Raw genomic sequence first — 25,894 nt, 5'->3', positions numbered from 1 at the left:
AGGTGTTATGTGATGGTCAACTCTGGTTAAACTGTTAGTTAATATTGTTACATCAAGTTCAGGGGTGTATATTGTCAATAAGCAAAAGATAGAAGCTTAAAGTCAGATTGTCACTTCTTGTGAATATCAAGGGGTTAGAGTCTAAAATTGGAAAATAGTTTGTTAACGGATATGATGTTTTGTTATAACTAGAAGTTAGGGTTCCATTCAAGTTGGTTCTCAGATTCAATACTCTTTCAATAGTCTACCATTTTCATTGATTGTTAGTTCTTTAGATTTGTTTCTTTTTGTATTCAGAAAGCCCTAATCTTTGATTATCGGTGCTCTTGTATTCTTTCTAATTCTGTGAATAATAATAAAAGTTGTTCGTAATTGTTCTTATCAGTTTTGTTCCAAATCCGCTTAAAATTGATAACACTCAGCTTCTTGATTATGACATAAAAGACTAATTTCAACCAGTGTAATTAACTAAATTTATCTATTACCTAATAGTCTCTATCAGTTTGTGCTTTCATTAGTCTTCTCAATGCCTCATTTGTGTGAAGACCCGATCATGGCCATTGTAAAAAAAATATTTTTTTTATTATTTTTCAAAATTTGATTTATCTATAACTGATCACTGGCTGACACTTCTCTCAACTAAAGTGGGGAATTTTTTGTTAGTGATAATAATCATTTGCCACAATAATATTTTGTTTTTTTAATAATAATGTTACTACTACTCTACTTTACAATAATAATTCTAAACTATACATTTACCCAAGTTTAAATTTCGAATCTCTTTGTGTTCTCGAGTTTATTTAGCAAAAGAAATGAAAGGAAACAAATCATTTCCTTTCTCTTCCCTTTCTTTTCATTCTATTTCATTCCCTTGTATTCCCTTTCTTTTCTTTCCAATTCCTTCCAAATTGGAAGGAAGCACAACCATCCAAATTTACTCCCTAAAACGCAACACATTCAATGTATTTTATTTTCGCTTGACTTAAATGAAACTTGGGAAAACATCATTTTTATCTTTTATTTGTGGAACTTGGGAACACAACGATTAGAGCATATATGCCTCTATCAAGTACGTTAGCCCTACATTGACAACATAAATATTTTATTGTAATAGATTTATGATGGCAGTAATTTAAGTTAATACTTTTAAACTTTATGATAAAAACTCATCCGCAGGGCCGTCTCACTACCATGCATGTGCGGGGCTCGCTAACCCCGGAGCTCATAATTTTTTTAATTTTTTTTATATATGTTATATGCTTGATTGTTAGCTTTACTATTTTAGTATTTTGTATGTTTATTACACTTATCGTTCTACTGCCAACTAGTTTACAAGAGGCCCATTTATAAGTTTATATCTATGTGCCTATTCTATTTTGCGTACAGAGGTCTATTGTAAATTTTAACGACATAATCAGGAATTGCGACTGATTATTTATTAACTTTCAGTGGTTTAACAAAACCACCGAACAAAATAAATCCGAAAAAGGGAATTACATTCTACTTAATTTGTTCACTACAAAATTCGAATTTCGTATTTCAATTCCTTTTCCTTGAGGGAAAAATGATAACATTTGCAACTAATAATTTCCTGAAAGGAAAAACAGGTCTTCTTGCTGATTGAAACTATCCCATAACATCAATGAATCTACACCATCAGCCCATTGCTGAAAAGAATAATCTCCTTTAACTAAAGAGGATTCATCTCCAAGGCAAGAATTCGGGATTTCTGAATTTGAAGTCATCGTCGATGTCTCTTGGTTTGTGTTTGTGAATGCATGGATATCTGCATCAAAGTTCATGCACGCCATGTTGTAATCAATCCTTGAGTTCATGTCATTTTTAACTCTCAGTTCATCTATCTTGGCACAATCCAAATGGATGTTTGTGTTAGTTGACACAATGTTGCAGGACTGTTCATTTTTCACTCCCAAATCGTGTTTCTTCTCTTCGTCAATATGTTTGTATGTGTTTGGGTCTACTCCAAGAAGTTTGAGCTTTTTCTTGATTCGAGTGTTCCAATGATTCTTGATTTCGTTATCTGTTCGTCCAGGAAAATGTGATGCTATCTTAGACCACCTAAAATAGTATTCCAAATATTAGTCGTTAAATATTTGATTACAATTTACAGTTACATATATGCAAACTTTACTTGATATAACATCAGAGAAACAAAGATGAAGAAGCGATACCTATTACCAAGACGAGCATGAAGTTCAATAATCTGATCTTCTTCGGCTTCTGATAATGTACCTCGTTTGAGATCAGGCCTCAAATAGTTAATCCATCTTAATCTACAACTTTTCCCACATCTTAGCAAACCTTCATGAAACCGAAAAATTAATAATATTAGGATCGAAAGTTCATGACAATATTAGCATCGCAACTAAAGAGAAAATATGAATTAGAACCTGCAAGTTTTGGAACCATTCGCCAACATTGGATGCCATTGTTGATGATAAAATTCATAAGCTTTCGATCTTCTTCCATAGTCCATGGACCTCTCTTCAATCCTGCTCTTTCACAACAAGGCTGTCTCCCCATGACCACAAAAAAAAAAAAGTTTCCCGAACCTTGCGCGTATATGTTCTTGATCTTTTTGTAGTTAGTCTTGTTCTTTCCAACCCACAGAAAACCAAACAAAGCCTTTTATAAACTGAGCCAAGATTCCTCCGACAAAGTTTGTTGAATATTTAAAACATGTACAGTTAGTTTTGGTTGACGTTGATGAATGTATATTACAATAAACCCTAAAAATGGTCACCCACTCTTTGTTTATATTAATCATTGTAGATGACTAGACGTGGGTTCTTTATCTTGACAAATTATGAAATCATCAAGTTTGTAGCCATAGTGTAAAAGTCTTGTTTTTAAAAGTTTTAAAGTTTTGGAGTAAAAATCCTGGAGAATATTAAATAATAAGATTTTGGCCCCTTGAAGAGCTGGCCAGCTTTGTCTTTGTAGGGAAGTTATTCATACATCTTAGATGCCAATTTGCATTTCCCTATTCGTGTATCATGTTTAATTAATTAGTAATTATTAGTTGTTTTATGTCTATTAGCATGTTTCTTCTAGTTTATTTTGATGGAGTTCACACACGAGTGGAATGATGCCATTCATGAAATAAATAAAATATAATGTGAATAATGGTAAAAGTAGATTTGTTGAGGACCGAGCCCCGATGCCTGAAAAGCTTCATTGTAAATGCTTTGAATTTCCATGATGATTAAAAGTTGCATGAAAACTTAGATTAGTTGGAATTAAAACAGGGGCTACTAAACATCAGTAGCACATTACATTTAGCGGTAATATGTATGTTAGTGGTAAAATGATTATAAGTGGTTTGTACATTCAAACATAGATGCTTAGCGGGTCACTATGAATCACCATATTCCAATTTAAATGGAAATTTTCAACTTAGGTAGTGATATACGGAGTACTTGAATAGAATGCTTGTACGTAGCTCTAATAAACCAAGAAAAATCAATGAGTGGACATAAATTTAAGACTTAAGTCGGTATTGACATGTAGAAGGGTATTCTTCTCGAATTCATCGGTAATTCAAAAGATCTGTAAGATTATGTGTTAATGCTAACTAAGTTACCACTGATGGATCTTTCAACTTAAGGTTGTCCACTACAGGTTAAGTGTTCTATTGCCGACTGTTATAACCATCAACTGAAACGTGTTGTGATGGTTCAACCCTATATAAAGAGTATCCTCTTATATGTTTTACACAATAAATTCAAACTTCATTTTCACATCAAAGGAGTATCTTGCTCTTTGTTAAAATAAACATAAAATATAAAAATATAAAAATAAACCTTTATTTTTTTTTTTTTGGATTATTGATTTTGTATACCCACGAAATATTTTAATCTGAAAGTGCAAAAACCATACGAATCAGAAAACTATATTTGTCATATTGAAATGTGAGATCTACGAAACGCGTATAAATGGTAAGCCCATGCATTCAACGGAGACCGCGATTTCGACCAGACATGCCTTAAAATTGAAAACATATCCTCTTTATTTCCAAACTCAATTCAACTTTGTCCCAAGCAAAGTTTAACCTACTCATTGATGCCCCCATTGACATAGCATATATGCAAAAGAAACCATCTCCAATTATCAACATAGGCATTTAAGCAAACAATTAGTGTGCATAATTGTATTGCCACTTATAAACTACTTTTGATCAACTCATTGCGCACCTCCCATATTACAATTGATATATGAGAATAAATTGATAGAGATGATTTTCCGTTTGAGCAACAATTGATAAACATAAACTTGTGGTTGGTTTCGAATCCCGATTTGAAAGGGTGATGATTTCTGGTTTTACCAAATGCTTTGGTATATTTTGGTTCTAGTTGTATACCCTAATAGCATCCAAACCTAATTGAGTCCAAACTCTGAAAACTGAAATGCACAAATAAGTTTGGTTATGTATTCCATGTATAGGTCAGCCTCAACCCAGGTTGAATTCTACCTGGTTTGGGCTGATCTATGTTGTTCACCTCTATTCTGAGTAGGAGTGCATCATAATTCAAGTAATAAGTTTTATTTAGCTTTTGAGTTAATTAATGCTGAGTAGAAACATAACTTTTGTACTACAAAGTCAATTAAAAAAATATATATATTTGTTACAACTACTCTATTGTGACATTTGTGGTCTAAAAAGTGAAAACTACCTAAGGCAAACAATATATTAGTCTATTTTTTTGACCGATTGTAAGATAAGATTAACAAAACAAAATGATGATAAATGAAATTATACAAAGACTAGGGATATTTAATTTAATTTAAGATCAACAAAAATGCCTTGGGTCAATATCAAAGTTGTAGTATAATATGTATGCTGCTATGCTCTTTATGTCCCGTACCATGACAATGATATCTCGATATTCACATATGCAATATACATTTTTAAATAATTAAAATAAATAAACAAATATTTATTGTGATATACCATTTTAATAAAAACCTAACAACCAGCTTGATCTAGTGATAAAGTGTTGTGTCTTCAACTAAAATTGTTATGGGTTCGTTCGAAAAATAATAATAATAAAAACTATGATCCAAAAGTCCAAAACAAAATAATAATTAATTAAAAGATGAAGTGTTAGCGTGAGGTGGTAGGTTCAAATCATTATGGGTGTAAGGTTTGAAGGATTAAAATGAAAAAATATGTTGTTAAAACAAAATTAAAGGATGACGTAAAAGTTATCTATCGAGAAGCTAGAGACCCGAAAAGGCAACGAAATAATTACAATTCTAAGTCTTATCCAAGACATGTATTATTTAATGTTGTCATGTGAATTGCTAGAAACACGTGAAGTGTATGGCTAACCCAATAACAAAAGTTTGTGTAAGGGGATTGGAGAAGGCTATCAAGAGAAAAAATCTTTTTTCTAAAGTGATTCGATTCGGAACTATTATATGTCTAAGGTTCAATATTGAAAAATTTTCAAAGGTTTTCCCATACTTTTTCGGTGTCAAAAACATTCGAAATACCTCGACTTTTTAGAACAGGTCTGAGTCAAATATCATGATCTGAAGCACTTCTTTTTACACTATTTTGTATACCCAAGGACTCAATCGTATGGTATGTAAATATATGACAGGGTTACCCGATGTTGTAATTATCGTTGACCAGCACGAAGAATATACGGCCTTTTAAGAATGTATCCCATTGGGAATTCCAAACTTTGTTTAACTGATACAAATTGTGACCTTGATCTCGCAGATATTTCGATTCCAGCGAATGATGACACTATATCTTTAACCCAATTAATTCTTAACAAATTCGTGTTTTCAATTTGTGAAGGTTGTTCTTGCTATATAAGAAATACATGATTGATAATAAGATAAATAACTTATTTCATTTTGAAAGGTTTATAAATTTATCGAATCAGTTAGTATTTCTAAATCTCAAAAAAGAGATAAAAACAAGTGATAGAATTTAATTAGTTGGTATTCAAAATATGTGATTCAAGTAGTCAAATCGAGAAAGAGATGGTTGAATCAAAATAATTTTGTGTAAAGTTTTATTCATTTAATAGGACAATATGAATGTTCTATAATGTTCCATCAACACACTAAATGGGTTATATGATCTATCCGGTGTGGAAGTAGGCCAACATTTTTATTGGAAACTCGGGGGTTTTCAAGTCCACGTCCAAGTGCTTATTGCTTCTTGGGTTGTAATTGCTACCTTATCAAGTTCAGCCACTTTAGCCGTTCGAAACCCATAAACCATTCCGACCGGCGATCAGAATTTCTTTGAATATGTCCTTGAATTTCTTCGAGTATGTCCTTGAATTTATTCAAGATGTTAGTAAAACTCAAATTGGAGAATAATATGGTCCTTGGGTTCCTTTTATTGAAACTATGTTTCTATTTATTTTTTATTCTAATTGGTTAGACGGCCTTTTACCGTACCTTCAGTAGTTCCTATCATGTTTCTTGGATTATTTATAAGTGGTATTCAAGCTCTTATTTTTGCAACTTTAGCCGCAGCTTAGATTGGTGAATCATGGGGAGGGCCACCATTAACAAGAAAATCTTTATTTTAACCTAGGGCAATGTGTGTGGTTAAAAAAATTGACTTAGGAAATGAAAAGATACAACTACACTATATATGATTAGAGTAATTGAAAAAAAGATTACAACATTGATATTGGAGTAGAGAATTGGAAAAAAAGGGGAAATAGATCTCAAAGATATATTTCCTAAAATTCATGTTTGGTCCATTTATATCATAATAATACATTCCCCTCAATGAATATCCGGTTTACATTGGTCATCGAATCTGAATAGTCATTATTCGGAGTCGTAATTTGAAGAAGAAGTCTTGTGGTATTACTACCAGTGGCGAAGCCACACTGTCACCACCGGGTTCAGCCGAACCCGGTCCTTTTTTGGTTTTATATATAACCTATAGTGCCGAATTAACGAGCGAACCCGTTATCGTTTTAAAAAGGTATATTCGAACCCATTGATTATAAAAAATTAGTTAATAAACAAATAAAAACATCGGCTATGGCTCAGCAATCGATCAACTTTTTCCTTCGTCGTCCGCCTCAAGGTTTCAACCATCGCCAACGACCAATACATGTTGGTCTATCGTTTGAGAAGTGTTTTTCTTCAATGAAGCATGTGAAATCGGATTTGCATAATCATTTGGGTGACGATTATATTTTTTATGCTTGTATTTGTTGTATTGAGAATAAGTTCTTTTTCAAAGTCGTGATTGAAGATAATTTGCAAAATATGAAAACACGTAAGGAAAAATTATAATATGCAATATCTTTATATTTAATGACTTTGTATTTTATTGAGTGTTAACGATATATTTTTGTTATGATAGTGGTATTGCATTTTATTTATCTAACCGAATGATCAACCCGACCCGACTCATCCAGGCGCAAAATCTTTGACACCGGAAAAAAAATATCAAGCATTGAAAATTCCGAACCCATAGGAAAAAGTTTCTAGCTCTGCCACTGATTACTACGTATTATCAAATGATATTACAAACAAGGATGTTATATAGAATGATTCCCCCTTTTCAGTTCATTTTATTCATCGATTGACCAAACTTATTAATAATAATAAATTGTATTAACTTAGATCAATCAAATCAATTTCTATGAAACGATTTGGCCCAATCAATTTATCCATTGATTATATTATGAATTTAGGTTGCATGGTAATGATAAAAATGATAAATGAAGGGGGAAAGGAAATAATAGTTGATAAAAAAAAAGCGGGGTTCATAAAAAGTTCGTAGAGTGTAAGGATATTTTTGTTTCTAGCCATCCAAATACATCAACATGAAATCACCAAAATAGCCTCTATCGGTTTTCTCCTCTCTACCAATACCGATAGATCCAAAGTTGTAGAGATGAACTCCATCGGTAAGCAAAATAATATCGATGGAATTTTACACCAAAGGACAATTTGTGGCCAAGCGAGTCTAGCAAGAGAACATATGGCTAGTGGTTTTCAAATGACTGCCATAGATGTGCTCATACTTGATGAAACCAAGACGCCCCGCTTTAATAAACCGTCTACAGTTAGATTTTCTTTGTTGAAGCCCTCCAAGCAAGAAAGTTCACATTTTTGGGTAACCACTTAAACAATTCTTAAACTTTGTTTGTTGAATTATTTATTATTTAGAGAGAGTTTACTATATGAATGATGTGTGTTCTGTTCATGTATCGAATAAGTTTGAAATTTTGAAACATTAGTTGAACATTATGGTTGGTGGGGAGATGAGACCCAAATGTTTGATTCCCTAATTATTATCTCAATTATTGTCTTATTCGTATTATTTTTCAGGTAACATAATTGAGCAAACTTATCATATAACATACTACAAATAGTTTATTCTAATGTTTATGTACTAAAAAGTATAACTAGTTTTCTTTATTTATATAAATTTTGTAAACAATAGCTTTTGAACTTTAGAGTGCAACTGTTAAAAATTGTATTAAACAAAAAAATATATACATTTACCTTTCCTTAAAATAAACTGAAATATCTATCTATAATATATATAAACGAAACCATAAAAGTCTTGCGTGTCGCGATGTGGTTGCTCCCCCATTTTTTGGAGTCACCAGATTTGCTTGATTTTTAAATGGAGGCTTCTCATGCATTTGACCCGAATTCACGAGTATGTGTCTCATCAAACCCATAAATTTCTTAAACGGGTTATAACATCTCATTAAATTAAAAACTAATTTCACAAAATATTTGATTTAAATATCCTATAAAGTAGGGATATACTAAAAATTAATATCAGATTTATTTAAAAAAGTATTTATAATTAAAAAACCAATTTTATAGTAAAAAAAAAAACAACGGCTCTTTAGTCACATCAAACTCATATAACTTTTAAACCGGGTTATAACATCTCATTTAAAAACAATTTATTATCAAACCATAAGTATATTATTAACTTTCGTAGTAGTTAATATATTATTGTACTAAACTAAGTTACGTTAAATCTTGGTTGATTTTGGAGAATACAATCTTCTTGGTGGATAGAATAGTATGTGGTGTAACTATGGCAATGGTTATTCATACACCCTTTTTGGTTATTCATAATTTTATATTCTTGATTTTAGAGAGGCTGGACCCCCGGCTCGATAGTAGTTTTGCATCAAGCCTTGGACATAAGGCACATAGCACTCAATCATCGGGACACCGTCTGATTATCCCTGTAGCTATTCATCAGCAACTATTGGATGTTTTAGTCCGTTTCCTAATTATGTAGAATAATATATATTCTTGATACTTTACTTTTTTTCCTTCAAAACTGTATTTCATATCAATATTCAACATACTAAACTTTAAGGTGAGGGGATGGATTCGGGATGGTTATGGGCAGGTTTTAACAACACTGAGATGGGTTGAGGTGGATGGTGAGAGATTGTGAATTGGGAAAAGAAACAAAGAAGGAAGAAAATAAGTAGGATGCTAAATGGCATGGTTGTAGAAGAAGGAACACCACACTACTTTTTTCAGTGCCGTATCACACTTGGAGGTGGTTATGGTATCACTCTGTTCATCCAAGGTTATTTGATTCGGATTCTAAGTTTCGAGTCAAATTAAATATTGAATAAACATAGAGAGAAAGACAGTGAAGTAAATAATTATATAAATTTTACAGTTTCAATAAGAAAATAGAAATGTGTTTATGATTATCATAATTTTATATTTCAGGTATATAATTTATTAAAATTTCTCTTACTCATCATACCTTATTGTTTTTATGTTTTATCGAGTTACTATTTTGCTTGCTGGTTTGTACCATAATTCACTATTTGACTTTTAGTTCCTTACACTTTAATGAGTATTATTTTTCTTTCCTTGAGTATTAATAATATTATAAAACACTTATGGTTTTATTTGAATTTTAATTAAAAAAAACTTCTACTTTATAATTATTCATTATTCATTATTATTATATTTTTATTGTTATTATATACTATACTAACTCCAAACCGATCTTTACCGTTTCGACTTAATGATTTTTTTATATGTTTAATGTTCTTTATTGATTCGACTTATTTATTCTTTTCTATGCTTTAAGTTTCAATCTAATTATTGCGAGTTAATGTGCTTGCATGATTCAACATATTTACATCTAAATTGAATTTCTTTTAACAATTTCATTGCAACAACACATATCTTAAAAAATAAAGAATTAATTTCATATATACCCTTATAAAAATTACAAATATCATATATACCCAAGCAAAATTTGAAATATCATATATACCCTTACAAAGTAAATAAAATCTCATATATGCTCTTATAAACACAATTAAAGTATCATATATACCCCTATTAATTAATAAACAACTATTTTACCGTTATTTTTCAAAATATTTATCTTTTATATATGCCCATTTTAACGAATATACCATTCTACCCCTTTCTATTACATAATGTGTTTATACATTATATTATTATTTTAATTTTAATTGACGTTTCTCACCTTTAACGACAACCAAATCGTCTCACGTCACTTCTTTAAAATTGCAAACCATTCGAAGATTTGTCGCATTGAATGGTCAATTTTCTAAATTTTTTGATGAATTGGGTATATATGATATATTAATAACTTTGTAAGGACGTACACGATATTTTTAGTTTTGTATGGTTATATATGATATTTTCAATATTTGTAAAGGTATATATGAAATTGAAAAAAAAAACTAGCTTATTATTAATCATGTCCGGACAGCCCAAATTACCATGCCCTCACATTGTTTATATTTTGTGAAAACAAAACAAAACAAAACAAAACACATCACTAACAAATTAGCAAAGGCTCTGATAAACAAGTACAAGCCCACATAAAAGCCCAATGAAGTCAGCATGGAAGTTAGAACCCTAAACTTCCGCTACACGGTTTATAACAATAACAATAACAATAACATACTCTAAAGTAGCCGTTAAATAAAAATGGAAGAAACAAATTTAAAAACTCAGTTGACGATCATCATCAAAGCTTGAAAAATGGTGGATGAAGAGCATAATCGGAAGTGTTTATTGAGCCCTGGGTTTAGATCTGTAGCAGCCATGGCCGGTTGGGACGAAGAAACTCTGTTAATGGCTTCTAATGGCACTCCACCTGATCGTAATTCCAAACCCAAGAGACGGTCCGACCCGTTGTTCAAATCTCCACCTAGTTTTTCCAGAAGGTATGACTACCAAACCCTGATTTTGTATCCGTCAAATTGGATTTTAATAATCTCGATAATAATCAAACTGAGTTTATTCCCAAATTTTGTAAAATCTACTCTCATTGGTCCTGTGGTAAAAAAAAAAAAAAAAGAAAAAAAGTTAACGCCGTTTGATGTTTTAGGGCTTTTGATCAGATAGGAGGATATGAGTTGATTGATGTAAAACTTAGCTCGGAACGAAACAACGAAATAGTGTTTCAATTTGGGTGTTTGAACTTCCATTAAGACAAAATCAAGCCATTTGATCACCGTTTTACATCAATTGACTTGTATCATGTTGTCGGTTTGAAATTCGGAAATAACTTAACGGCATTAAGGGTTTCTTTTTTTAACGGAGGATGAATGAGAGTAGATTTGTTAAAATTTGGGACCATAAACTCAGTTGGGATTATTATTGGCCAATGGCATTTAGTTGGGATTATTAAAATCCTATTTTTGTCTAAATTATTATAATTGGTGTATGTGATGTGATATTCAGAAAACGTAGAGATCAGCGGCCGAGTCCTGTTTCAAAATTTGTAGTAGCTCTTGAAGGTTTGTTGGGTTAAATTATTAGAGCTTTGATTTGTTTTTTTATCTATTTAATAATTGAGCCTTAATTTTGGTGTGATGTGTTAATAGAAACTTTAGATGAGAAGAAAGAACGGAAGGTTGATGTGGGTGCTAATGGGAAAAGTTTGGAGAAATCTAATGAATCGAGCTCTGGAAACGCTTTGATTTCATGCATTGATAGACTTCGTGAAGAACTCTTGTGTGCGGTAAGTGTTATTAGGTTATATCTTTTTTTTTTTTAGTAAATTGATAGGGTAAAACTTGATTCCGTGTTTGTTATATTTACAGATTTGTTTAGATATATGTTTTGAACCAAGCACCACTCCTTGTGGACACAGGTAATTCCTTCATTTATTAACGAAAACCCCCAAATTAAGTTAGGGTTTTGGTTTCTGATTTTGATTTTGATTTTGAAATTTGTAGTTTTTGTAAGAAATGCCTGCAATCTGCTGCTGATAAATGTGGTAAGCGTTGCCCGAAGTGCAGACAACTAATAAGGTATTACAGTAAACCTTTTTTATGAAACAGATGATCATTTTTTTAGTAAAGCATTTATGATTGAAACCTTGAGTGTGTTGCAGTAATGGAAGATCTTGCATCATTAATACAGTTCTATGGAACACGATACAGCTCTTGTTTCCAGAAGAAATAGAGGCAAGAAAGTTGGTGACGAGAAGTTCAAAGATGGTTGAATCCGGCAGTGTAATTCAAGCCATAAATAATAATTATAATTTGGGGAATCAGAGTTTTTTTCGGCCTGCTTCTGTGGTGTTACTGACAGCAGAGAATTTCATGGGGATGCTGCTTTAGCTCTGAGATTGCAGCGAGAGGAGTTATTGAGAAGGTCTGTAGCAGAAGCTTCTGGTAATCAGAGGACAATGGTATCAAGAATTTGTAGCCTTCGTTGGCTCTAGATTTATACTTGTGTTAAGGGTAAAGCGCCGCGATTGCTGTGATAAAACTGGTATATGTTGCTGGAATATTCTCTGTTTTGGGGTTTCTGATATGTTTGAACTGATGTTTTATTCAATTTTAAATTGCATTAAAACGGTTTTTTTTATGTTGATAACAAACCAATCTGTACTGCAGCAGTCTAGACCCGTTTTATCTGTATTTTAAGTTCAACCTGTTATATCAGTGTTGACCAACTCATTGTAACTCATTGTAACTCAATGTTGACCAACCTGTTAAAAATGCATGTTTATGTTATAAATAAATAAGTATATGCTTAAATTCTTTGAGTTAAGTGTTTTATCTGATTCAGTTTGAAGAGTTTATGTGTTAACATACAACTCATTTATGATTTTTATTTGCTGTTCAAAAAAAATTCATGATATTTTATTTGCAATGTCTTAATTCATTATTTCAAAAGAAGCACTTTTGTAAGAAAATAAATTTACCAAGATAAAATTGTGTTAGGAAACTTTGGCCATGTTGGTTTCTTGATACACTTTTTTTTGTAAACCCCAATTATATCTTGTATATAGACAATGTTTTTTTATCATTTTAGTCCATATAATCTTTTAGACATTGTATTATTTTTCTCTGAACTTAACAAATAAAGTACAAACTACATCAATTAAAAGTTAAAACAGCCTCCTAACCACTTCACCCAAAACTAACATACATGATTAAACATTTAAACCCCAACACAAGTTGGCAGAATCATTCAATATCATCCATCACTACAAATGTTACAATATTGTTACATGAGAAGACCAAACATGTCCCACTATCAATCAACAAATATAGCCTAACATAACCTGTGTATCACAAAAAAAAACTCATAATAGTAAAGCCGACAACTTATGTATATATCCATCTGTATACTAATACGAGAACTCGTGACCTCTAAGTGAAATATACTTCTTAACCCAAATAGCAATATCTTCTGCACACGCTTGCGCTTCAGGTGTTCTAAGAAGCATATCAAGAGTAGCAAACTCATGAACACAATCCTTATAATCCAAAACCGGTGCATCAACATTAACCTTCTTCAGTTCCTGTGCATATGCAATAGCACGGTCCCTCATCCAATCATGTTCTGCCACAACCGTTAATGTAGGCGGCCTTCGTTTCAAAGGGGGGCCATCTCTGTTAGGAATAAGAGGATTGGCTGCAGGGTGATCTAGGTCAAACTGGTCTTCTGGGAGGAAAAGTTTCCATGCAAGTATGCTCATCGACTTGTCAAAGAAGTAAGAGTTTGATAGTTTTATCTCTGAATGCGTGGGAGTGTTTCCAATGAAGAAAGGGTACATTAAAACCTGAGCCACTACTTTAACCGGGTCCAGTAGGGTTCCAGATTCAACTGCTTTGCGAGCCACATAATCAGCAATGTTTGCACCACAACTCGCCCCAAGAAGAACACATCTATATGCAATATTAATTAGTACGTGAACTAAGCTTTATATTCCATTATAATAACATGTTCATCTTCAAAATTTCAAATTAGCACGTGATACCTAGATTTTTAATCAACACGCCACCTCTACACTTCCTAATAACAAGGCTAACACTCGTAACATTGCATAATTTATGACATACATTGATTTATGAGGTCATTAAACTCACTCGTCAACGTAATTCAATATTGATAGCTGGAGTGGTAAACTTGTAACATGACCAAAATAGGCGCATTACAGGTTACTTATTTCATTTCTTATAAGTTATAACTAAAGATTATATTATGAACAATGAAGAAATAATAATAATAATAATAATAATAATAGTAATAGTAATGGTAAACTACCTGGATGGATCTCCATGTGCAGCAAGCCAAGGCTCCACTAAAGAAGCCCCAAACGCATCTGCAATATGCCCTTGAACATCCGCCTTTCTCGAATCCACCTTCTTCCCCAACGACTTCCCACACTCAGCCAAATTCGCCTGCTTCGCAAGCCAATGCATCACCTTCATCCCATCCTCAAACGCAGCCGGATACCGATCCTCGGGCGCCAGCCTGTACCCAACAGCTATCACAATCACATCACACACCTTCGCAATCCTCCTACAAAAAAAGTCATTCGCCGCCGAATCACAGCTTCCCGCAACAAATCCCCCGCCGTGAAACTGCACCATCAGAGGCAGCTTCCGGCATTTACGATTAAACGGCGAATATCCTCTATACGCACCAACCTCATTACTCACACCGGCATCATCCGTACTAAAACCGATACTATAACTACTCCTACGATTACTCGAAACAGCTGACACATTATGCGTCTCGGCCGGAGCGTAACTGTTCCGCCGAGAAGCAACGCCGTTTCCGGAATTGGTACGGAGGAATCTGGAATCAAGTTCAGATCCGTTACTATTACTGTTGCTGTTACCTCTAACCCTAGCAGTGTCGGAATGGAGACACGTGTCAGGTAGGAATATTCGAACAGAGAGACAGGACGACGGATCGATGTGGATGTCTTTGGTGGCAACGCCGTCGGTGAAGGAGGGATTAGCGGCGGCGATGGTTTCCTCAGGACGAGATGTGACGCCGAAAGAAGTGTTGTTGTCGGTGGTTAAATGGATTCGGTTGTGTAAGCGTCGTTTAAGTATTAATTTGAATAAGAGGCTGTATAATTTAACAGCGACGCTAGGCATTGCTTCTTCTTCGCAAACCCTAGATTAGAACGATAGTTGTAATTGCAGAGTTAGAGTTAACACACAATGTGGGAAGAGTTACCAGATCGAATTGAATTGAATTGAATTGAGATTGATGGATTCCAATTGTTGAGTGATGAATCTGAAGGTTACTTCAACGAAGGATGATGATGATGATGATGATGATGATGATGATGGTGCCAGGAACATTTGTGCTGTGTTGGATTTTGGTATTTTATGGGATTTGTTTTTGTTTTTAATTTATTTTAGTTTATTTTTGTTAACTTAAATTAGCAAATGAGAGAACCCTTTTTCGGAATGGTACTCTTATTTTCGTACTTTGCAGGATTTGAACTCTTTGTCTGTGAGACGTCTTCTCATCATACGATGTCTCTTGAGGACGAGTGAGATAACATAACCTGCATAATGTCAAAGGCTTCTTGTCCGGCAAGAGTGCAAGAACAACTTGCATAAAGATCACCGTCGTCTAGAAAACAAATAATTAAATAATGTTTTAAAATGATAATGGTAATTAAAAGAGACTAGCTATTAGCGTATTGGTTGGATCAATTAAACTTGACTAAAAAACTTTAAAGGTAAATTAAATAACACAAGTCCATTTCTTTGTCATGGTTATTATTCCTTGCCTAAATGTGCAGCAATGAACTATAGCCCCTCCGAAATGTCTGTATTTTTCTTTGAAAGATTGGATTTATTGAAAATCCGAATTTGATCAACACCTAGAAAGTCGCTAGCTCTAACAAATAAAAACATTCAATTACAACACCAACAACACAACTTATCTTCAAACATTATTAAAGTCCGAATTAGATCAACACCATGGTTGTATCCATCAAATAAAAATCGTTTTCAATATATTATTTATTATTATTATTATTATTATTATTATTATTATTATTATTATTATACGAGGACTACCACTATTATGGGGTCTACTAACTTACTTTCGGGTTTAGTGCCGGTAACATAACGAACTTAATCGATATCGACCAAATTTGTGTCATTTTGATCATAAGTTGTACATTGCCGTTACCATTTTAGACGTTTACAGATTTATCCGATTGATTTAGTCTTGGTGTCGTAACAAACTTAACCAATACCGATCGAGTTTACGTCGTTGCGGCGCGCGTACGCCTAGTTATAGTTGTTATTAGTATTATTATTATTATATTATATCCAAATGTCGGTGCCACATTGACCTTTTTACTTTTTAGAAAACAAGAGTTTGATCATTTATAGAGTTAATTTTAGTTAATAAACCAAATTAGTGCTTTGGCTTGATGGCTTGATCTACCTTTGCTAACTACTCTTATAATCCTTGGTACTGAGTTTGACTCCTCTTGGTAACGTCAGCTTCTAATTTTTTTAGTTTAGAGAGTTATCTTTCAAGTATTCTTTTGTTGTTATATTAATGTTTTTTTTCTCTTTCTTTTTTCCCCTTAATCGAGTCCCTTGGCAACAAGTTTTTTTAATTATTCTTGTTATGTGTTATTTGATTGTGCATTATCGTCTAAGTGTTGCTTAATTGTTATATTAATGCTTCTTTCTCTTAATCGAGTCCCTTGACTACAAGTTTTTTTTAGTTATTTTTTATGTTTTTATGTGTTGTTTGATTATCTATTTATGTATAAAATTATGTTTTTTTTGTTTAAAATATGATAATTATTTTTAGGTTTAGTTCCATATCAGTAACGAACCTAACTGATATCGAAAGAATTCATGCCAATTCGTCGTCGCAACGCCCGTGCTTTCTAAATATGATAACTTGACGAAATTAGGTTTTCGGTTTAGTTTTGACACCGTACAAACGTAGCCGATACGACCCGAATTTTGGGGTCTACTCGCCACTACAATGATCGTCTCTTATTGACTGAATAAATGTCATTTCAAATATGTTGTTTTTTGTATCGAATGTTATACGAGTTTCAATACTATTTTGAGTGTCTATTAGCTTATTTTTAGTGCATAATACATTTACCGACACGAACCTAATCGATGGAAACCAAATCCGTGTCACTTTGATTATAAGTTATATGTGTTCTTATACTTTTTTTGAGCGTTTAGAAACTTAATTTTTATTTAGTCTTGATATTGTAACGTACTTAACAAATACCAACTGAATTTGTGTCACGGCGCCGCAATGCGGCAGATTTATTACCTAGTTATTATTATTATCGAGAAGTAAAAATAAGTAATTAACTGTCGATATATTTTGGGTGGGGCTCATAGGTGTATGCACATGTTTTGATATTACTCTAGGTGGGCGCAAGATTATATTTGGAGTTGCTTCAGTGCTAAGAAAGTAATGGAATGGTCCAAGGTATCCAATCATCCAATAGGTAAATATATGGCTTGAAAATAACTAGTAACCAAGATGCCTTAGACTTGGATTAGGTATAGAAAGTGGAGTTTTTTTTAACTAAAGTGTAGTTAGAAATTTTAATTATTAAAATGATGTGGTTTGAAAATTAATACATCAAAATATGTAAATTTATTAATTTTGTAATTCAGAAATAAAAAAAATAAAATTTTAACGGTCAACAAACATAGAATGCCTAAGTACTTCGTACGGGGTGACCCAATGGCAATATGTCACCGCCAGCTGGCTTAACCAAGTCATATGAAGCCCTTAAACGCCTCTAAGTTATCTTCAATTACGAGGAAAACCTGCTCGCTCAAAGACTCACTGGTGGTAAAATTCGGTCACCCTCAAAATCGATCTGAATATCACAAAAATCTGAATCTTTTTCATTAAACCACCATGTCCTCAAAATGTTGTAAGGAGGATATGAACTTGAATCTAATCCATTATGCAATTAAATATTTTGATCGGATATACACGGATTTAAAAAACTTTAGAAAAGAAAATACGGCTAGAATAGAATACAGGAAACAAGACCAAATACATTTTACTCTTAACATGAAAACGGTGAGAACCATTTTGTTGTTATTATTAGGCTTATTTTTATAGGTGTTTGTTATTATTTTTTGTTCGTGTTTGCTAATTTTCGATTATGAGACGTTATATGTATTTGCTGATTTTATATTTTGTTGTTATTATTAGATGTTTTCTTTTATAAGTATTTGCTGATTTTATATTTTGTTGTTATTATTAGATGTTTTATTTTGCTGTTATAAGTATTTGTTGGTATTTGTTATTATTATTTTGTTCTTGATTTTGATTTTTTTATTGTAATTTTTAGGTTCTTTTCTATGTAATTATTAATCATTAAGTTGGTATTGTTTCTTACGTTAAACTTATTTTAATAAATTTGTATTATTTCATAAAATGTACATGAACGTTCCTAGAATATAGAGGCGTTATTATATGAAGTAAACCATCATGGTGAAATCCGTAGCCTTAGGCAAAGGATAGACGTGACGCAAAAGACAACTAATCTAATCGGATCTCCGCCGATGCTAGCCGAATCTGCACCTGCTGCCATCAAACGACGGAGATTCACCACCATGGATGCTACTGCTCACTTTTCCACGGTCTTTTACCGCCACTTCATTGTAAATCGTTTGGATGTTTCTATGAAATATAAAAGGAAACAAAATTATATAAAAAAAATAAATTTCGAAATTGTTCTTTTTCTTCTGTAAATTGTCTGCCGATTCATCGCAATTGTTGATTAGGTTATTCGCTCGATCCGTTATTTCAACTGCTTCATGTTTTTTATTCGAGTTATTGACTCTTAAACTGTCAATTAGGGTTTAGGACTTATATCCGATCGAATTGAATTGTGTACCTTTCACATTAGATTGAATGAAAACGATATTAAATAAGTTATATTCGTGTTCTGATGATGATATACCTACCATTTGTTTGATTTTGGGAACTTAGGAGAAACTTGCTGCTGCAAAGGAAAACTACGGTCGTGAAATCTCTGTGTTCGATACGACACAAGCAACAATTTCTCAAGCATCAAATAATAATGCCTCGGAAGCTGGTATGAAATTAACTAAAAAGTAAATTAGTATGCGCATTGTTCTAAGTCTGGTTTATTGCGTTTTACAGAGGAACCAGATGACTTAGAATTCACCGCAGAAGATTATTACCGCATATTGGCTACTAAAAAGGAAGATAAGTATCTGAAGACAAAGAAGATCCGAGATGCAGAAGCCGCAGCTAGGAGGTCAACAATCACCAAGGTATTTTCTAACTTGTTATAAGCATGTATGTTGTAACTTGTATATACTACAATTTTTTCATATTTATATAGGCTGTGGTTCGTGTAAGGTTCCCGGATAACCACACATTAGAAGCGACATTTCATCCATCCGAGACGATGCAAAGCCTAATTGATCTTCTTGTGAAAGTCGTGGCTCGACCTGACCTTCCTTTTTACATATGTGAGCATACAATAACAATTGCTTACGTATACAATATAGATATATATATATATATATATATTTTAGTCTAAGTCTTGGTAATTTTTCAGATACCACTCCTCCAAAGAAGCAAATTAAAGACTTCTCTCAAGACTTGTATTCTGCTGGTTTTGCTCCTGGTGCAATTGTATATTTTTCGTATGATCTACCGAAAGGTATGATAATATTGTTCATATGATTTTATTGAGGATAATATATTATTTGATGGTGTTTTTCTATGTTCAGGTGTTGAGGCCCCGCAAGGCCCGTTTCTTAAAGAGGACGTGTTGTCTTTGAAAGGTTTAGAGCATGTGCCCGTGCAGCAGGTTGATCAGGTACCTGCGCAACCTGCTTCGGAACCTGTTGCGGCTGCTTCCACGTCATCGCAAAAGCCTGCTGTCGAGAAGAAAAAAATGGTGAAGCCAAAGTGGTTGAAAATGTGACATTTCAAGAGAAATTACAGATACGTTATCGGTTTCATGATGTCAATTTGTTTCTGTGTAGATATTGTGACGTCTTTGATCTTTGAATACTCATTTCATTAAATCACTTGTGATTTGCTCTTAAAATTGAACACTTCATCAAAGCATATCTTGTGGGTTGTGAATTCTTTCTCAAATTGATTTGCGAAAATTGATTTGCGAATGCTTAGATTTTCACATGTTTTTATGAACTAGCTATATAATTCTTTACTATAAAATTGCAGTTCCACTGCGGGTGAGTTAAACATGTCTCGTTTATTAGAGTGCATTTTATATCCATGTAAAATCTTTCCCTTCATATGAAATTTTTTCGAGACCTATATGATATAAATTAAGTCGTGAAGACGTTTAATTCGTAAGGAGAAAACTTAATTTGTACAATCTAGTCTAGGACAGAAAGCAAGTCCTCTTCCATCAGAAACAGATTATGCAACATGTATCTTGAAAGCTAAAATTTTAAACCTCACTAACCATGGAGCCTTAAGGGCGCCTAGGGCTGTAAACAAACAAACTTTACGGCAAACGGTTCATGAATTGTTCGCGATGCGTTTGATTCCTTTACAACTCTAAGGGTGGCTGGTGGTTTTTCTAGTAGCATTCCAAAATAACTTCCTTTTAGGTTCAAATCCCTTTTTGAATATGCTGGTGGCATTGCTGATGTTGCTACCACTACTCATATTAAGAAATGTCTATACAACATAATCTGAGGGGAGTGAAAGAATTATCATCATTCATGTCACTGTATGTAGGACAATTCTAACCTTTGTGAGGTTGCTGGTGATTGGCTTGTAAAAACATCTCAAATTATTATATTTCTTTTTTACCTTTTTCATTTAAATATATTGTTTAGTTTTTAGTAATATGCTATTTTTTAAAATTTAATGTTTTTCTGTGTACATTTTGATAATATATATACCAGAAGGGAATTGATATATTTATTAAAAAATAAAGTATATCCGGATATTATAAGATTAAAGTAATACTTTATTTTAAATGTATCTCATTTTCAATAAAATTTATATTAATAAAAAATAATTAAATAAAAACATTATGTATTTAACTTTTTTAAAACGTTAAAATTGCATATCATCACAGAAAAACTAAATCACATGTGACAAAAAAAGAGAAAAAAATAATGAAAAATGAATTGTTTGAGATGATTTTGTTTCTTATTGATTGGGCCAACAAACTTACATTTGTCATTGGATTTGCTCATAACAAAAGTTTCACAAAGCTAGCCTTTCCACTCCCTTTAATATTTTTAAAAATAAAAAAAAAATACCTAAAAACAAAACTTCACATTTTTTTAGTGAATTAGTGCTATTTAAAAACCAACAATTCTAAATCTTCATGCACATTAGTGGAGGTAAAAAAGAAGACTTGACATTCTAACATTTAAAAAGGTGATCTTATAGAACAAATGGCTCATATAGCAAAGTGTCACATTCTTGTATCTAAAATGCTACATTCGAAAGCTAGTATTTCATATCCTCATCTCTCATGTGTTCATTTGGCGCCATTGAGTAAACACACGTCATTAAAACCCACTGTTACCACATTTGCTCATACTACATATTCATGGCTTTAACAACGTCGTTCAACCTAACAACAACAATCATTGTTATCAACTATTGTATTTGTGTTTAAACACACAAATAAATGGACATTATAGTTTGACATGTCTATGGGTTCAATTAATTTTGTATAGATATCTTACAACAATTGACATATTCGATCACTCAAGCATTTGGATGTTTTTATACTTTATCAACCATAAAGTTTTGTATAATAAACATGATGGTTACATGGTTTATTTGAAATATACAAAAAAAAAAAAAGACCCATCATAAGAAATTTAGTTGAAGGACCAGACAGTGGTATTAATGAATTATATAGTTGAGGGTTTAAAATGGCATTTGTCGTTAAAAGTAGTTATATGTTAAGCGTGGAGGCTTGAGATCTCAAATCCGTTAAACCTATATATCTCTCGATCAACATTATCATTGATCCAAATTCTCAACATCTTCATTACACATCGTGCATGTTGTGACTAGGTAATTAATTAGTAATTATATAACAAAATATTGTTGTTACATTTGAACATATTTTTATTGGATATAAATAATTGTTTGTTCACAGGAAGAAACCTGGTATACATAATTATCAATAGTGATATATATATACATGAGTTGCAACTAGCTAGTTGATCTTCTAAGATTTATCGATGGGTGATTATCAACCGGAAACCGGTTGTCTTTCGATTATTGTGCTCGGTGCTTCTGGTGATCTTGCCAAAAAGAAGACCTTTCCTGCCCTCTTTCAACTCCATCGTCAAGGATTCATCGAGTCACATGATGTCCATATTCTTGGCTATGCCAGGACCAAAATGTCAGATGACGATTTGAGAGACCGCCTTCGTGGGTATGCATGCTTTTTCATTACTCGCCTACCATTATCTTATGGGCCGGCCTATAGCTCCCCTGTGTGGCTAGTCCAAGTATGAGTACTCGGCTAACTCTTGGATCAACTCCTTAGGCAAATCGGATAATAATTTGTACCATAAGATAATCGTCTAACTCATTATCTTATGAGCCGTTTTTTTATGATTGATCGGATCCTTAAAATCCAATTTACCTATTTTTTAAACATTGGAAAAGTTACTTTCTCCATATATTAAACATTGCTTTTGGCTGGCAGGTATTGTTTTGTGTCCTTAATCCAATAGTCAAGTTTTAAATGTTACTTACATGTTTGGATCACAATGTGTGTTAGGTTTCGTCTTATTGCCATGAGGTTTGAGTCTCATTACATCCCATTTGGATCTTTATGATCCATTATCAATATAATCATATTTTGCAAGAAAAAAAAACTCAAAACAGATGTATATAGTAGTGCATGTTAAGTACACATTTTAGTTAACTTATGTCAAATGATGTGTAAGGTATAACATTATTCACTTCTCAAGTCACTGGATGCAGATACTTGACACCATGTAAAGGCGGTGAAGAAACACATGAGGAAGATGTATCCAAGTTCCTTCCGCTGGTAAGCACAGGACTTGCCTTGCTTTGAAATAGCCACAATCTCTATCTTTAATCGCAGTTGTTTGTGTAGATCAAATATGTAAGTGGCCCGTATGATGCTGATGAGGGATTTCTGTCATTGGATGAGGCAATATCTGCGCATGAAAAGTCAAAAGGCGATAAAGGAGGATCATCCAGGAGACTCTTTTACTTTGCTCTTCCTCCTTCTGTGTATCCACCCGTTTGCAAAATGATTAAGAAGTTTTGTATGAACAAATGTATGCACATACCCTACTCGAATTTTGTGTTTCTAATAAACGCATTAGTTGTGGTATTAATTGCCATTAGAACTTTTAGGTAGACTCAAAAGTGGACTTGTTAAGAGTTTAAGTACCGATTTAAATAATTTAAGCACTGAAGAAACACTAACCGAACCCCGGGCAGGTTACTGGTAACCTGGGGGTTGGAGAGATGTTTCCCACGAGGGGTTAGACCCTTGGAAGATGGTTCTTCTGATAACCTGCAAAACAGACACCGTGAGCTCGTCACTGAGAAGGGGGGGGTTCCTCCTTGTGACCACCCTCCGGCGTGAGAATCAGACTAGATTGCTCTTTAAATATAAAAGTATATTAAGAGATTGCTAGAGCAGATATCAGGTATATTATGATGATAATGTAATAAAATATGATAAGATAAGATGATCATACCATTTGTGGTATTTATAGCCGAAGGTAGGTTTCCAAGGGGTTTAGCCGGCCCAACACGCTACCAACTGTAACCTATGCACGTGCCCTGCCTGTGAGTGGTGGATAGGTAGCGGCTGACACAGAGCAGGCGTGTCGTGCACTCTTCCTCTTCTGCCAACTACAGGCTAGGCACGTGGTATGGCAGGAGTTGGTGGGTAGGCGGCGGCTATTGGTCACAGTGCTGTGGCGTGCTGTCTGCCATGCTGCTGTCAGTGAGCTGTCGCATCTCTGATCAGATCTTTTGTCCATACCTCGTCAGGTACAGTAAAAGATCCTTCAGTATACGGACTGGCTTATTTGGGCGGGAGTATTCCCCCTCCCGCCTCTGTGCGGGATTGCTCCCGGCTTGGCTCATTCCTTCAGGTGACACTGAACGATTGAGAGCTAAGTGCCTTGTGCGTGTAGCCATGCTGCGCGGGTGGCCTTCCCTCATGGCTTGTATCCGAGGCTGCGGGAACAGGCGGAGTCCTTCACCATGGGAGGCATTTCCTGCGGGACCAGCTTGCATACTGCGCGTAAGGACGTTACTTCTCTGAGCATTGTTGGTCCTGCGGATCCAGTTGGTCTCTGCGCAGACGTCCCTGTTTTAAGGTGAGTCTTGCGGGTCCAACTGGGCTCTGCTGGGACCTACCTCTTCAAGTCCCCCCAGTCCAATGTTCTTCTCATGAGTGTTTAATGAAGTGAGGTGAACTTTTGGACTTGAGCAAAGGGTTTTGAAAAGGGGTTTTGTAAGGTTTTCCATGGGGATTCTTTCCGCGGAAGTCCTTGTCACTTGCAGAAATGCCCGAGTTTCCTGCTTGGTCTTTGGGTATGATGCGGGTAGGTCTGTAACCTCCTCGCAAGTCAGGAGCATTGAGTCCCAGTTGTATGTATTTTCCATGAGGTTTTGGTAGTTTTGAACATAGTGATCAATTATGTTAAGACCACCAATTCCATCCTGGAGCTTCAAACAACGTAGTTCTCGATGTTCCCGCTATGCGGGGATGCTATTTCCGTTTCCGCAAGCATTGCCCAGAAGATCCTTCTTGGTTTCAATTCCCAGCGGAGCGCTAGGTATGTGAAGGGTTTTGCCTTAACACTGTACCTGCGCTCGTCTTACGGTTACTTTACTCAAGGTATTCCTGGCGTCAATTCCCTGCGGGTGCTAGGTATGTGAAGGGTTTTGCCTTAACACTGTACCCGCATCCGTCTTACGGTTACTTGTTCACCAAGGTTCTTGGCTTCAATTCCCTGCAGGTGCTAGGTATGTGAAGGGTTTTGCCTTAACACTGTACCCGCAGCCGGCTTACGGTTACTTGTTTGCCAAGGTTTATTTGGCTTCAATTCCCTGCGGGTGCTAGGTATGTGAAGGGTTTTGCCTTTACACTGTACCCGCATCCGTCTTACGGTTACTTGCTTGCCAAGGTTTATTTGGCTTCAATTCCCTGCGGGTGCTAGGTGAAGGGTTTTGCCTTAACACTGTACCCGCATCCGTCTTACGGTTGCTTGCCAAGGTTTATTTGGCTTCAATTCCCTGCGGGTGCTAGGTATGTGAAGGGTTTTGCCTTTACACTGTACCCGCATCCGTCTTACGGTTACTTGCTTGCCAAGGGGTAAGGGGTATTTTCCCGCTTACTTTTTAATACTTTCGAAGTTTGAATTTTGAAATTCGAAGAGTTGGTGAAAAGATAAACCTCTGAAACGTCGTGCGACGGTTTCTTCTGACTGTGTCAGGACGTGCAGGAAGTTATGGTGACGTGACAGAACATGGTCATTCCAGTCGCTTTTTCAGGCGCGTGGGAGCGATTTTTCGGGCGCGTGGCCGCGAAATTACTGGCACACGTCCTTTCAATAGCTGT

At 34.2% G+C, this 25,894-nt stretch overlaps 4 protein-coding genes across 4 annotated transcripts; 2 read left to right on the top strand and 2 right to left on the bottom strand.

The window, feature by feature from the left end:
• Nucleotides 1-1,459: 1,459 nt before the first annotated feature.
• Nucleotides 1,460-2,820, bottom strand: LOC143618185 (myb-related protein 315-like). The gene is made up of 3 exons (XM_077090489.1): nucleotides 2,412-2,820; nucleotides 2,193-2,322; nucleotides 1,460-2,079 (listed from the first exon to the last, which is right to left on the bottom strand). Exons 1-3 carry the CDS (start codon nucleotides 2,542-2,544, stop codon nucleotides 1,581-1,583), a joined length of 762 nt encoding a protein of 253 aa, XP_076946604.1. The 5' UTR covers nucleotides 2,545-2,820; the 3' UTR covers nucleotides 1,460-1,580.
• An 8,145-nt stretch (nucleotides 2,821-10,965) lies between these two features.
• Nucleotides 10,966-12,081, top strand: LOC143618186 (uncharacterized). The gene is made up of 4 exons (XM_077090490.1): nucleotides 10,966-11,222; nucleotides 11,743-11,798; nucleotides 11,886-12,022; nucleotides 12,070-12,081. Exons 1-4 carry the CDS (start codon nucleotides 11,038-11,040, stop codon nucleotides 12,079-12,081), a joined length of 390 nt encoding a protein of 129 aa, XP_076946605.1. The 5' UTR covers nucleotides 10,966-11,037.
• A 1,366-nt stretch (nucleotides 12,082-13,447) lies between these two features.
• Nucleotides 13,448-15,578, bottom strand: LOC143618183 (putative carboxylesterase 16). Its single transcript, XM_077090487.1, has 2 exons — nucleotides 14,566-15,578; nucleotides 13,448-14,186 (listed from the first exon to the last, which is right to left on the bottom strand). Exons 1-2 carry the CDS (start codon nucleotides 15,408-15,410, stop codon nucleotides 13,646-13,648), a joined length of 1,386 nt encoding a protein of 461 aa, XP_076946602.1. The 5' UTR covers nucleotides 15,411-15,578; the 3' UTR covers nucleotides 13,448-13,645.
• A 3,204-nt stretch (nucleotides 15,579-18,782) lies between these two features.
• LOC143618184 (plant UBX domain-containing protein 1-like) lies at nucleotides 18,783-20,394 on the top strand. Its single transcript, XM_077090488.1, has 6 exons — nucleotides 18,783-18,926; nucleotides 19,279-19,384; nucleotides 19,453-19,586; nucleotides 19,658-19,787; nucleotides 19,877-19,981; nucleotides 20,052-20,394. The coding sequence occupies exons 1-6, from the start codon at nucleotides 18,849-18,851 to the stop codon at nucleotides 20,246-20,248; spliced, it is 750 nt and encodes a 249-aa protein (XP_076946603.1). The 5' UTR covers nucleotides 18,783-18,848; the 3' UTR covers nucleotides 20,249-20,394.
• Nucleotides 20,395-25,894: the final 5,500 nt, after the last annotated feature.

This window comes from Bidens hawaiensis, unplaced genomic scaffold (assembly GCF_021521415.1).
Source record: "Bidens hawaiensis isolate Kalapana, Puna unplaced genomic scaffold, B.hawaiensis_p1.1 tig00064828_1, whole genome shotgun sequence".
Lineage (NCBI taxonomy): Eukaryota > Viridiplantae > Streptophyta > Magnoliopsida > Asterales > Asteraceae > Bidens > Bidens hawaiensis.
This window is presented reverse-complemented; position numbering and strand designations above follow the sequence as displayed.

Bases quoted from the DNA above. Each gene is read 5' to 3' on its own strand.
- LOC143618185 (XM_077090489.1), bottom strand. From the start codon at position 2,544: ATGGGGAGACAGCCTTGTTGTGAAAGAGCAGGATTGAAGAGAGGTCCA. The intron at 2,323-2,411 runs GTTCTAATTCAT...GGTTTCATGAAG, and splicing joins AATGGTTCCAAAACTTGCAG to GTTTGCTAAGATGTGGGAAA. The intron at 2,080-2,192 runs GTATCGCTTCTT...ATACTATTTTAG, and splicing joins CATGCTCGTCTTGGTAATAG to GTGGTCTAAGATAGCATCAC.
- LOC143618186 (XM_077090490.1), top strand. From the start codon at position 11,038: ATGGTGGATGAAGAGCATAATCGGAAGTGTTTATTGAGCCCTGGGTTT. The intron at 11,223-11,742 runs GTATGACTACCA...TGTGATATTCAG, and splicing joins CCACCTAGTTTTTCCAGAAG to AAAACGTAGAGATCAGCGGC. The intron at 11,799-11,885 runs GTTTGTTGGGTT...ATGTGTTAATAG, and splicing joins ATTTGTAGTAGCTCTTGAAG to AAACTTTAGATGAGAAGAAA.
- LOC143618183 (XM_077090487.1), bottom strand. From the start codon at position 15,410: ATGCCTAGCGTCGCTGTTAAATTATACAGCCTCTTATTCAAATTAATA. The intron at 14,187-14,565 runs GTAGTTTACCAT...TATTGCATATAG, and splicing joins GCACATGGAGATCCATCCAG to ATGTGTTCTTCTTGGGGCGA.
- LOC143618184 (XM_077090488.1), top strand. From the start codon at position 18,849: ATGCTAGCCGAATCTGCACCTGCTGCCATCAAACGACGGAGATTCACC. The intron at 18,927-19,278 runs GTCTTTTACCGC...TTGGGAACTTAG, and splicing joins CTACTGCTCACTTTTCCACG to GAGAAACTTGCTGCTGCAAA. The intron at 19,587-19,657 runs GTATTTTCTAAC...ATATTTATATAG, and splicing joins GGAGGTCAACAATCACCAAG to GCTGTGGTTCGTGTAAGGTT.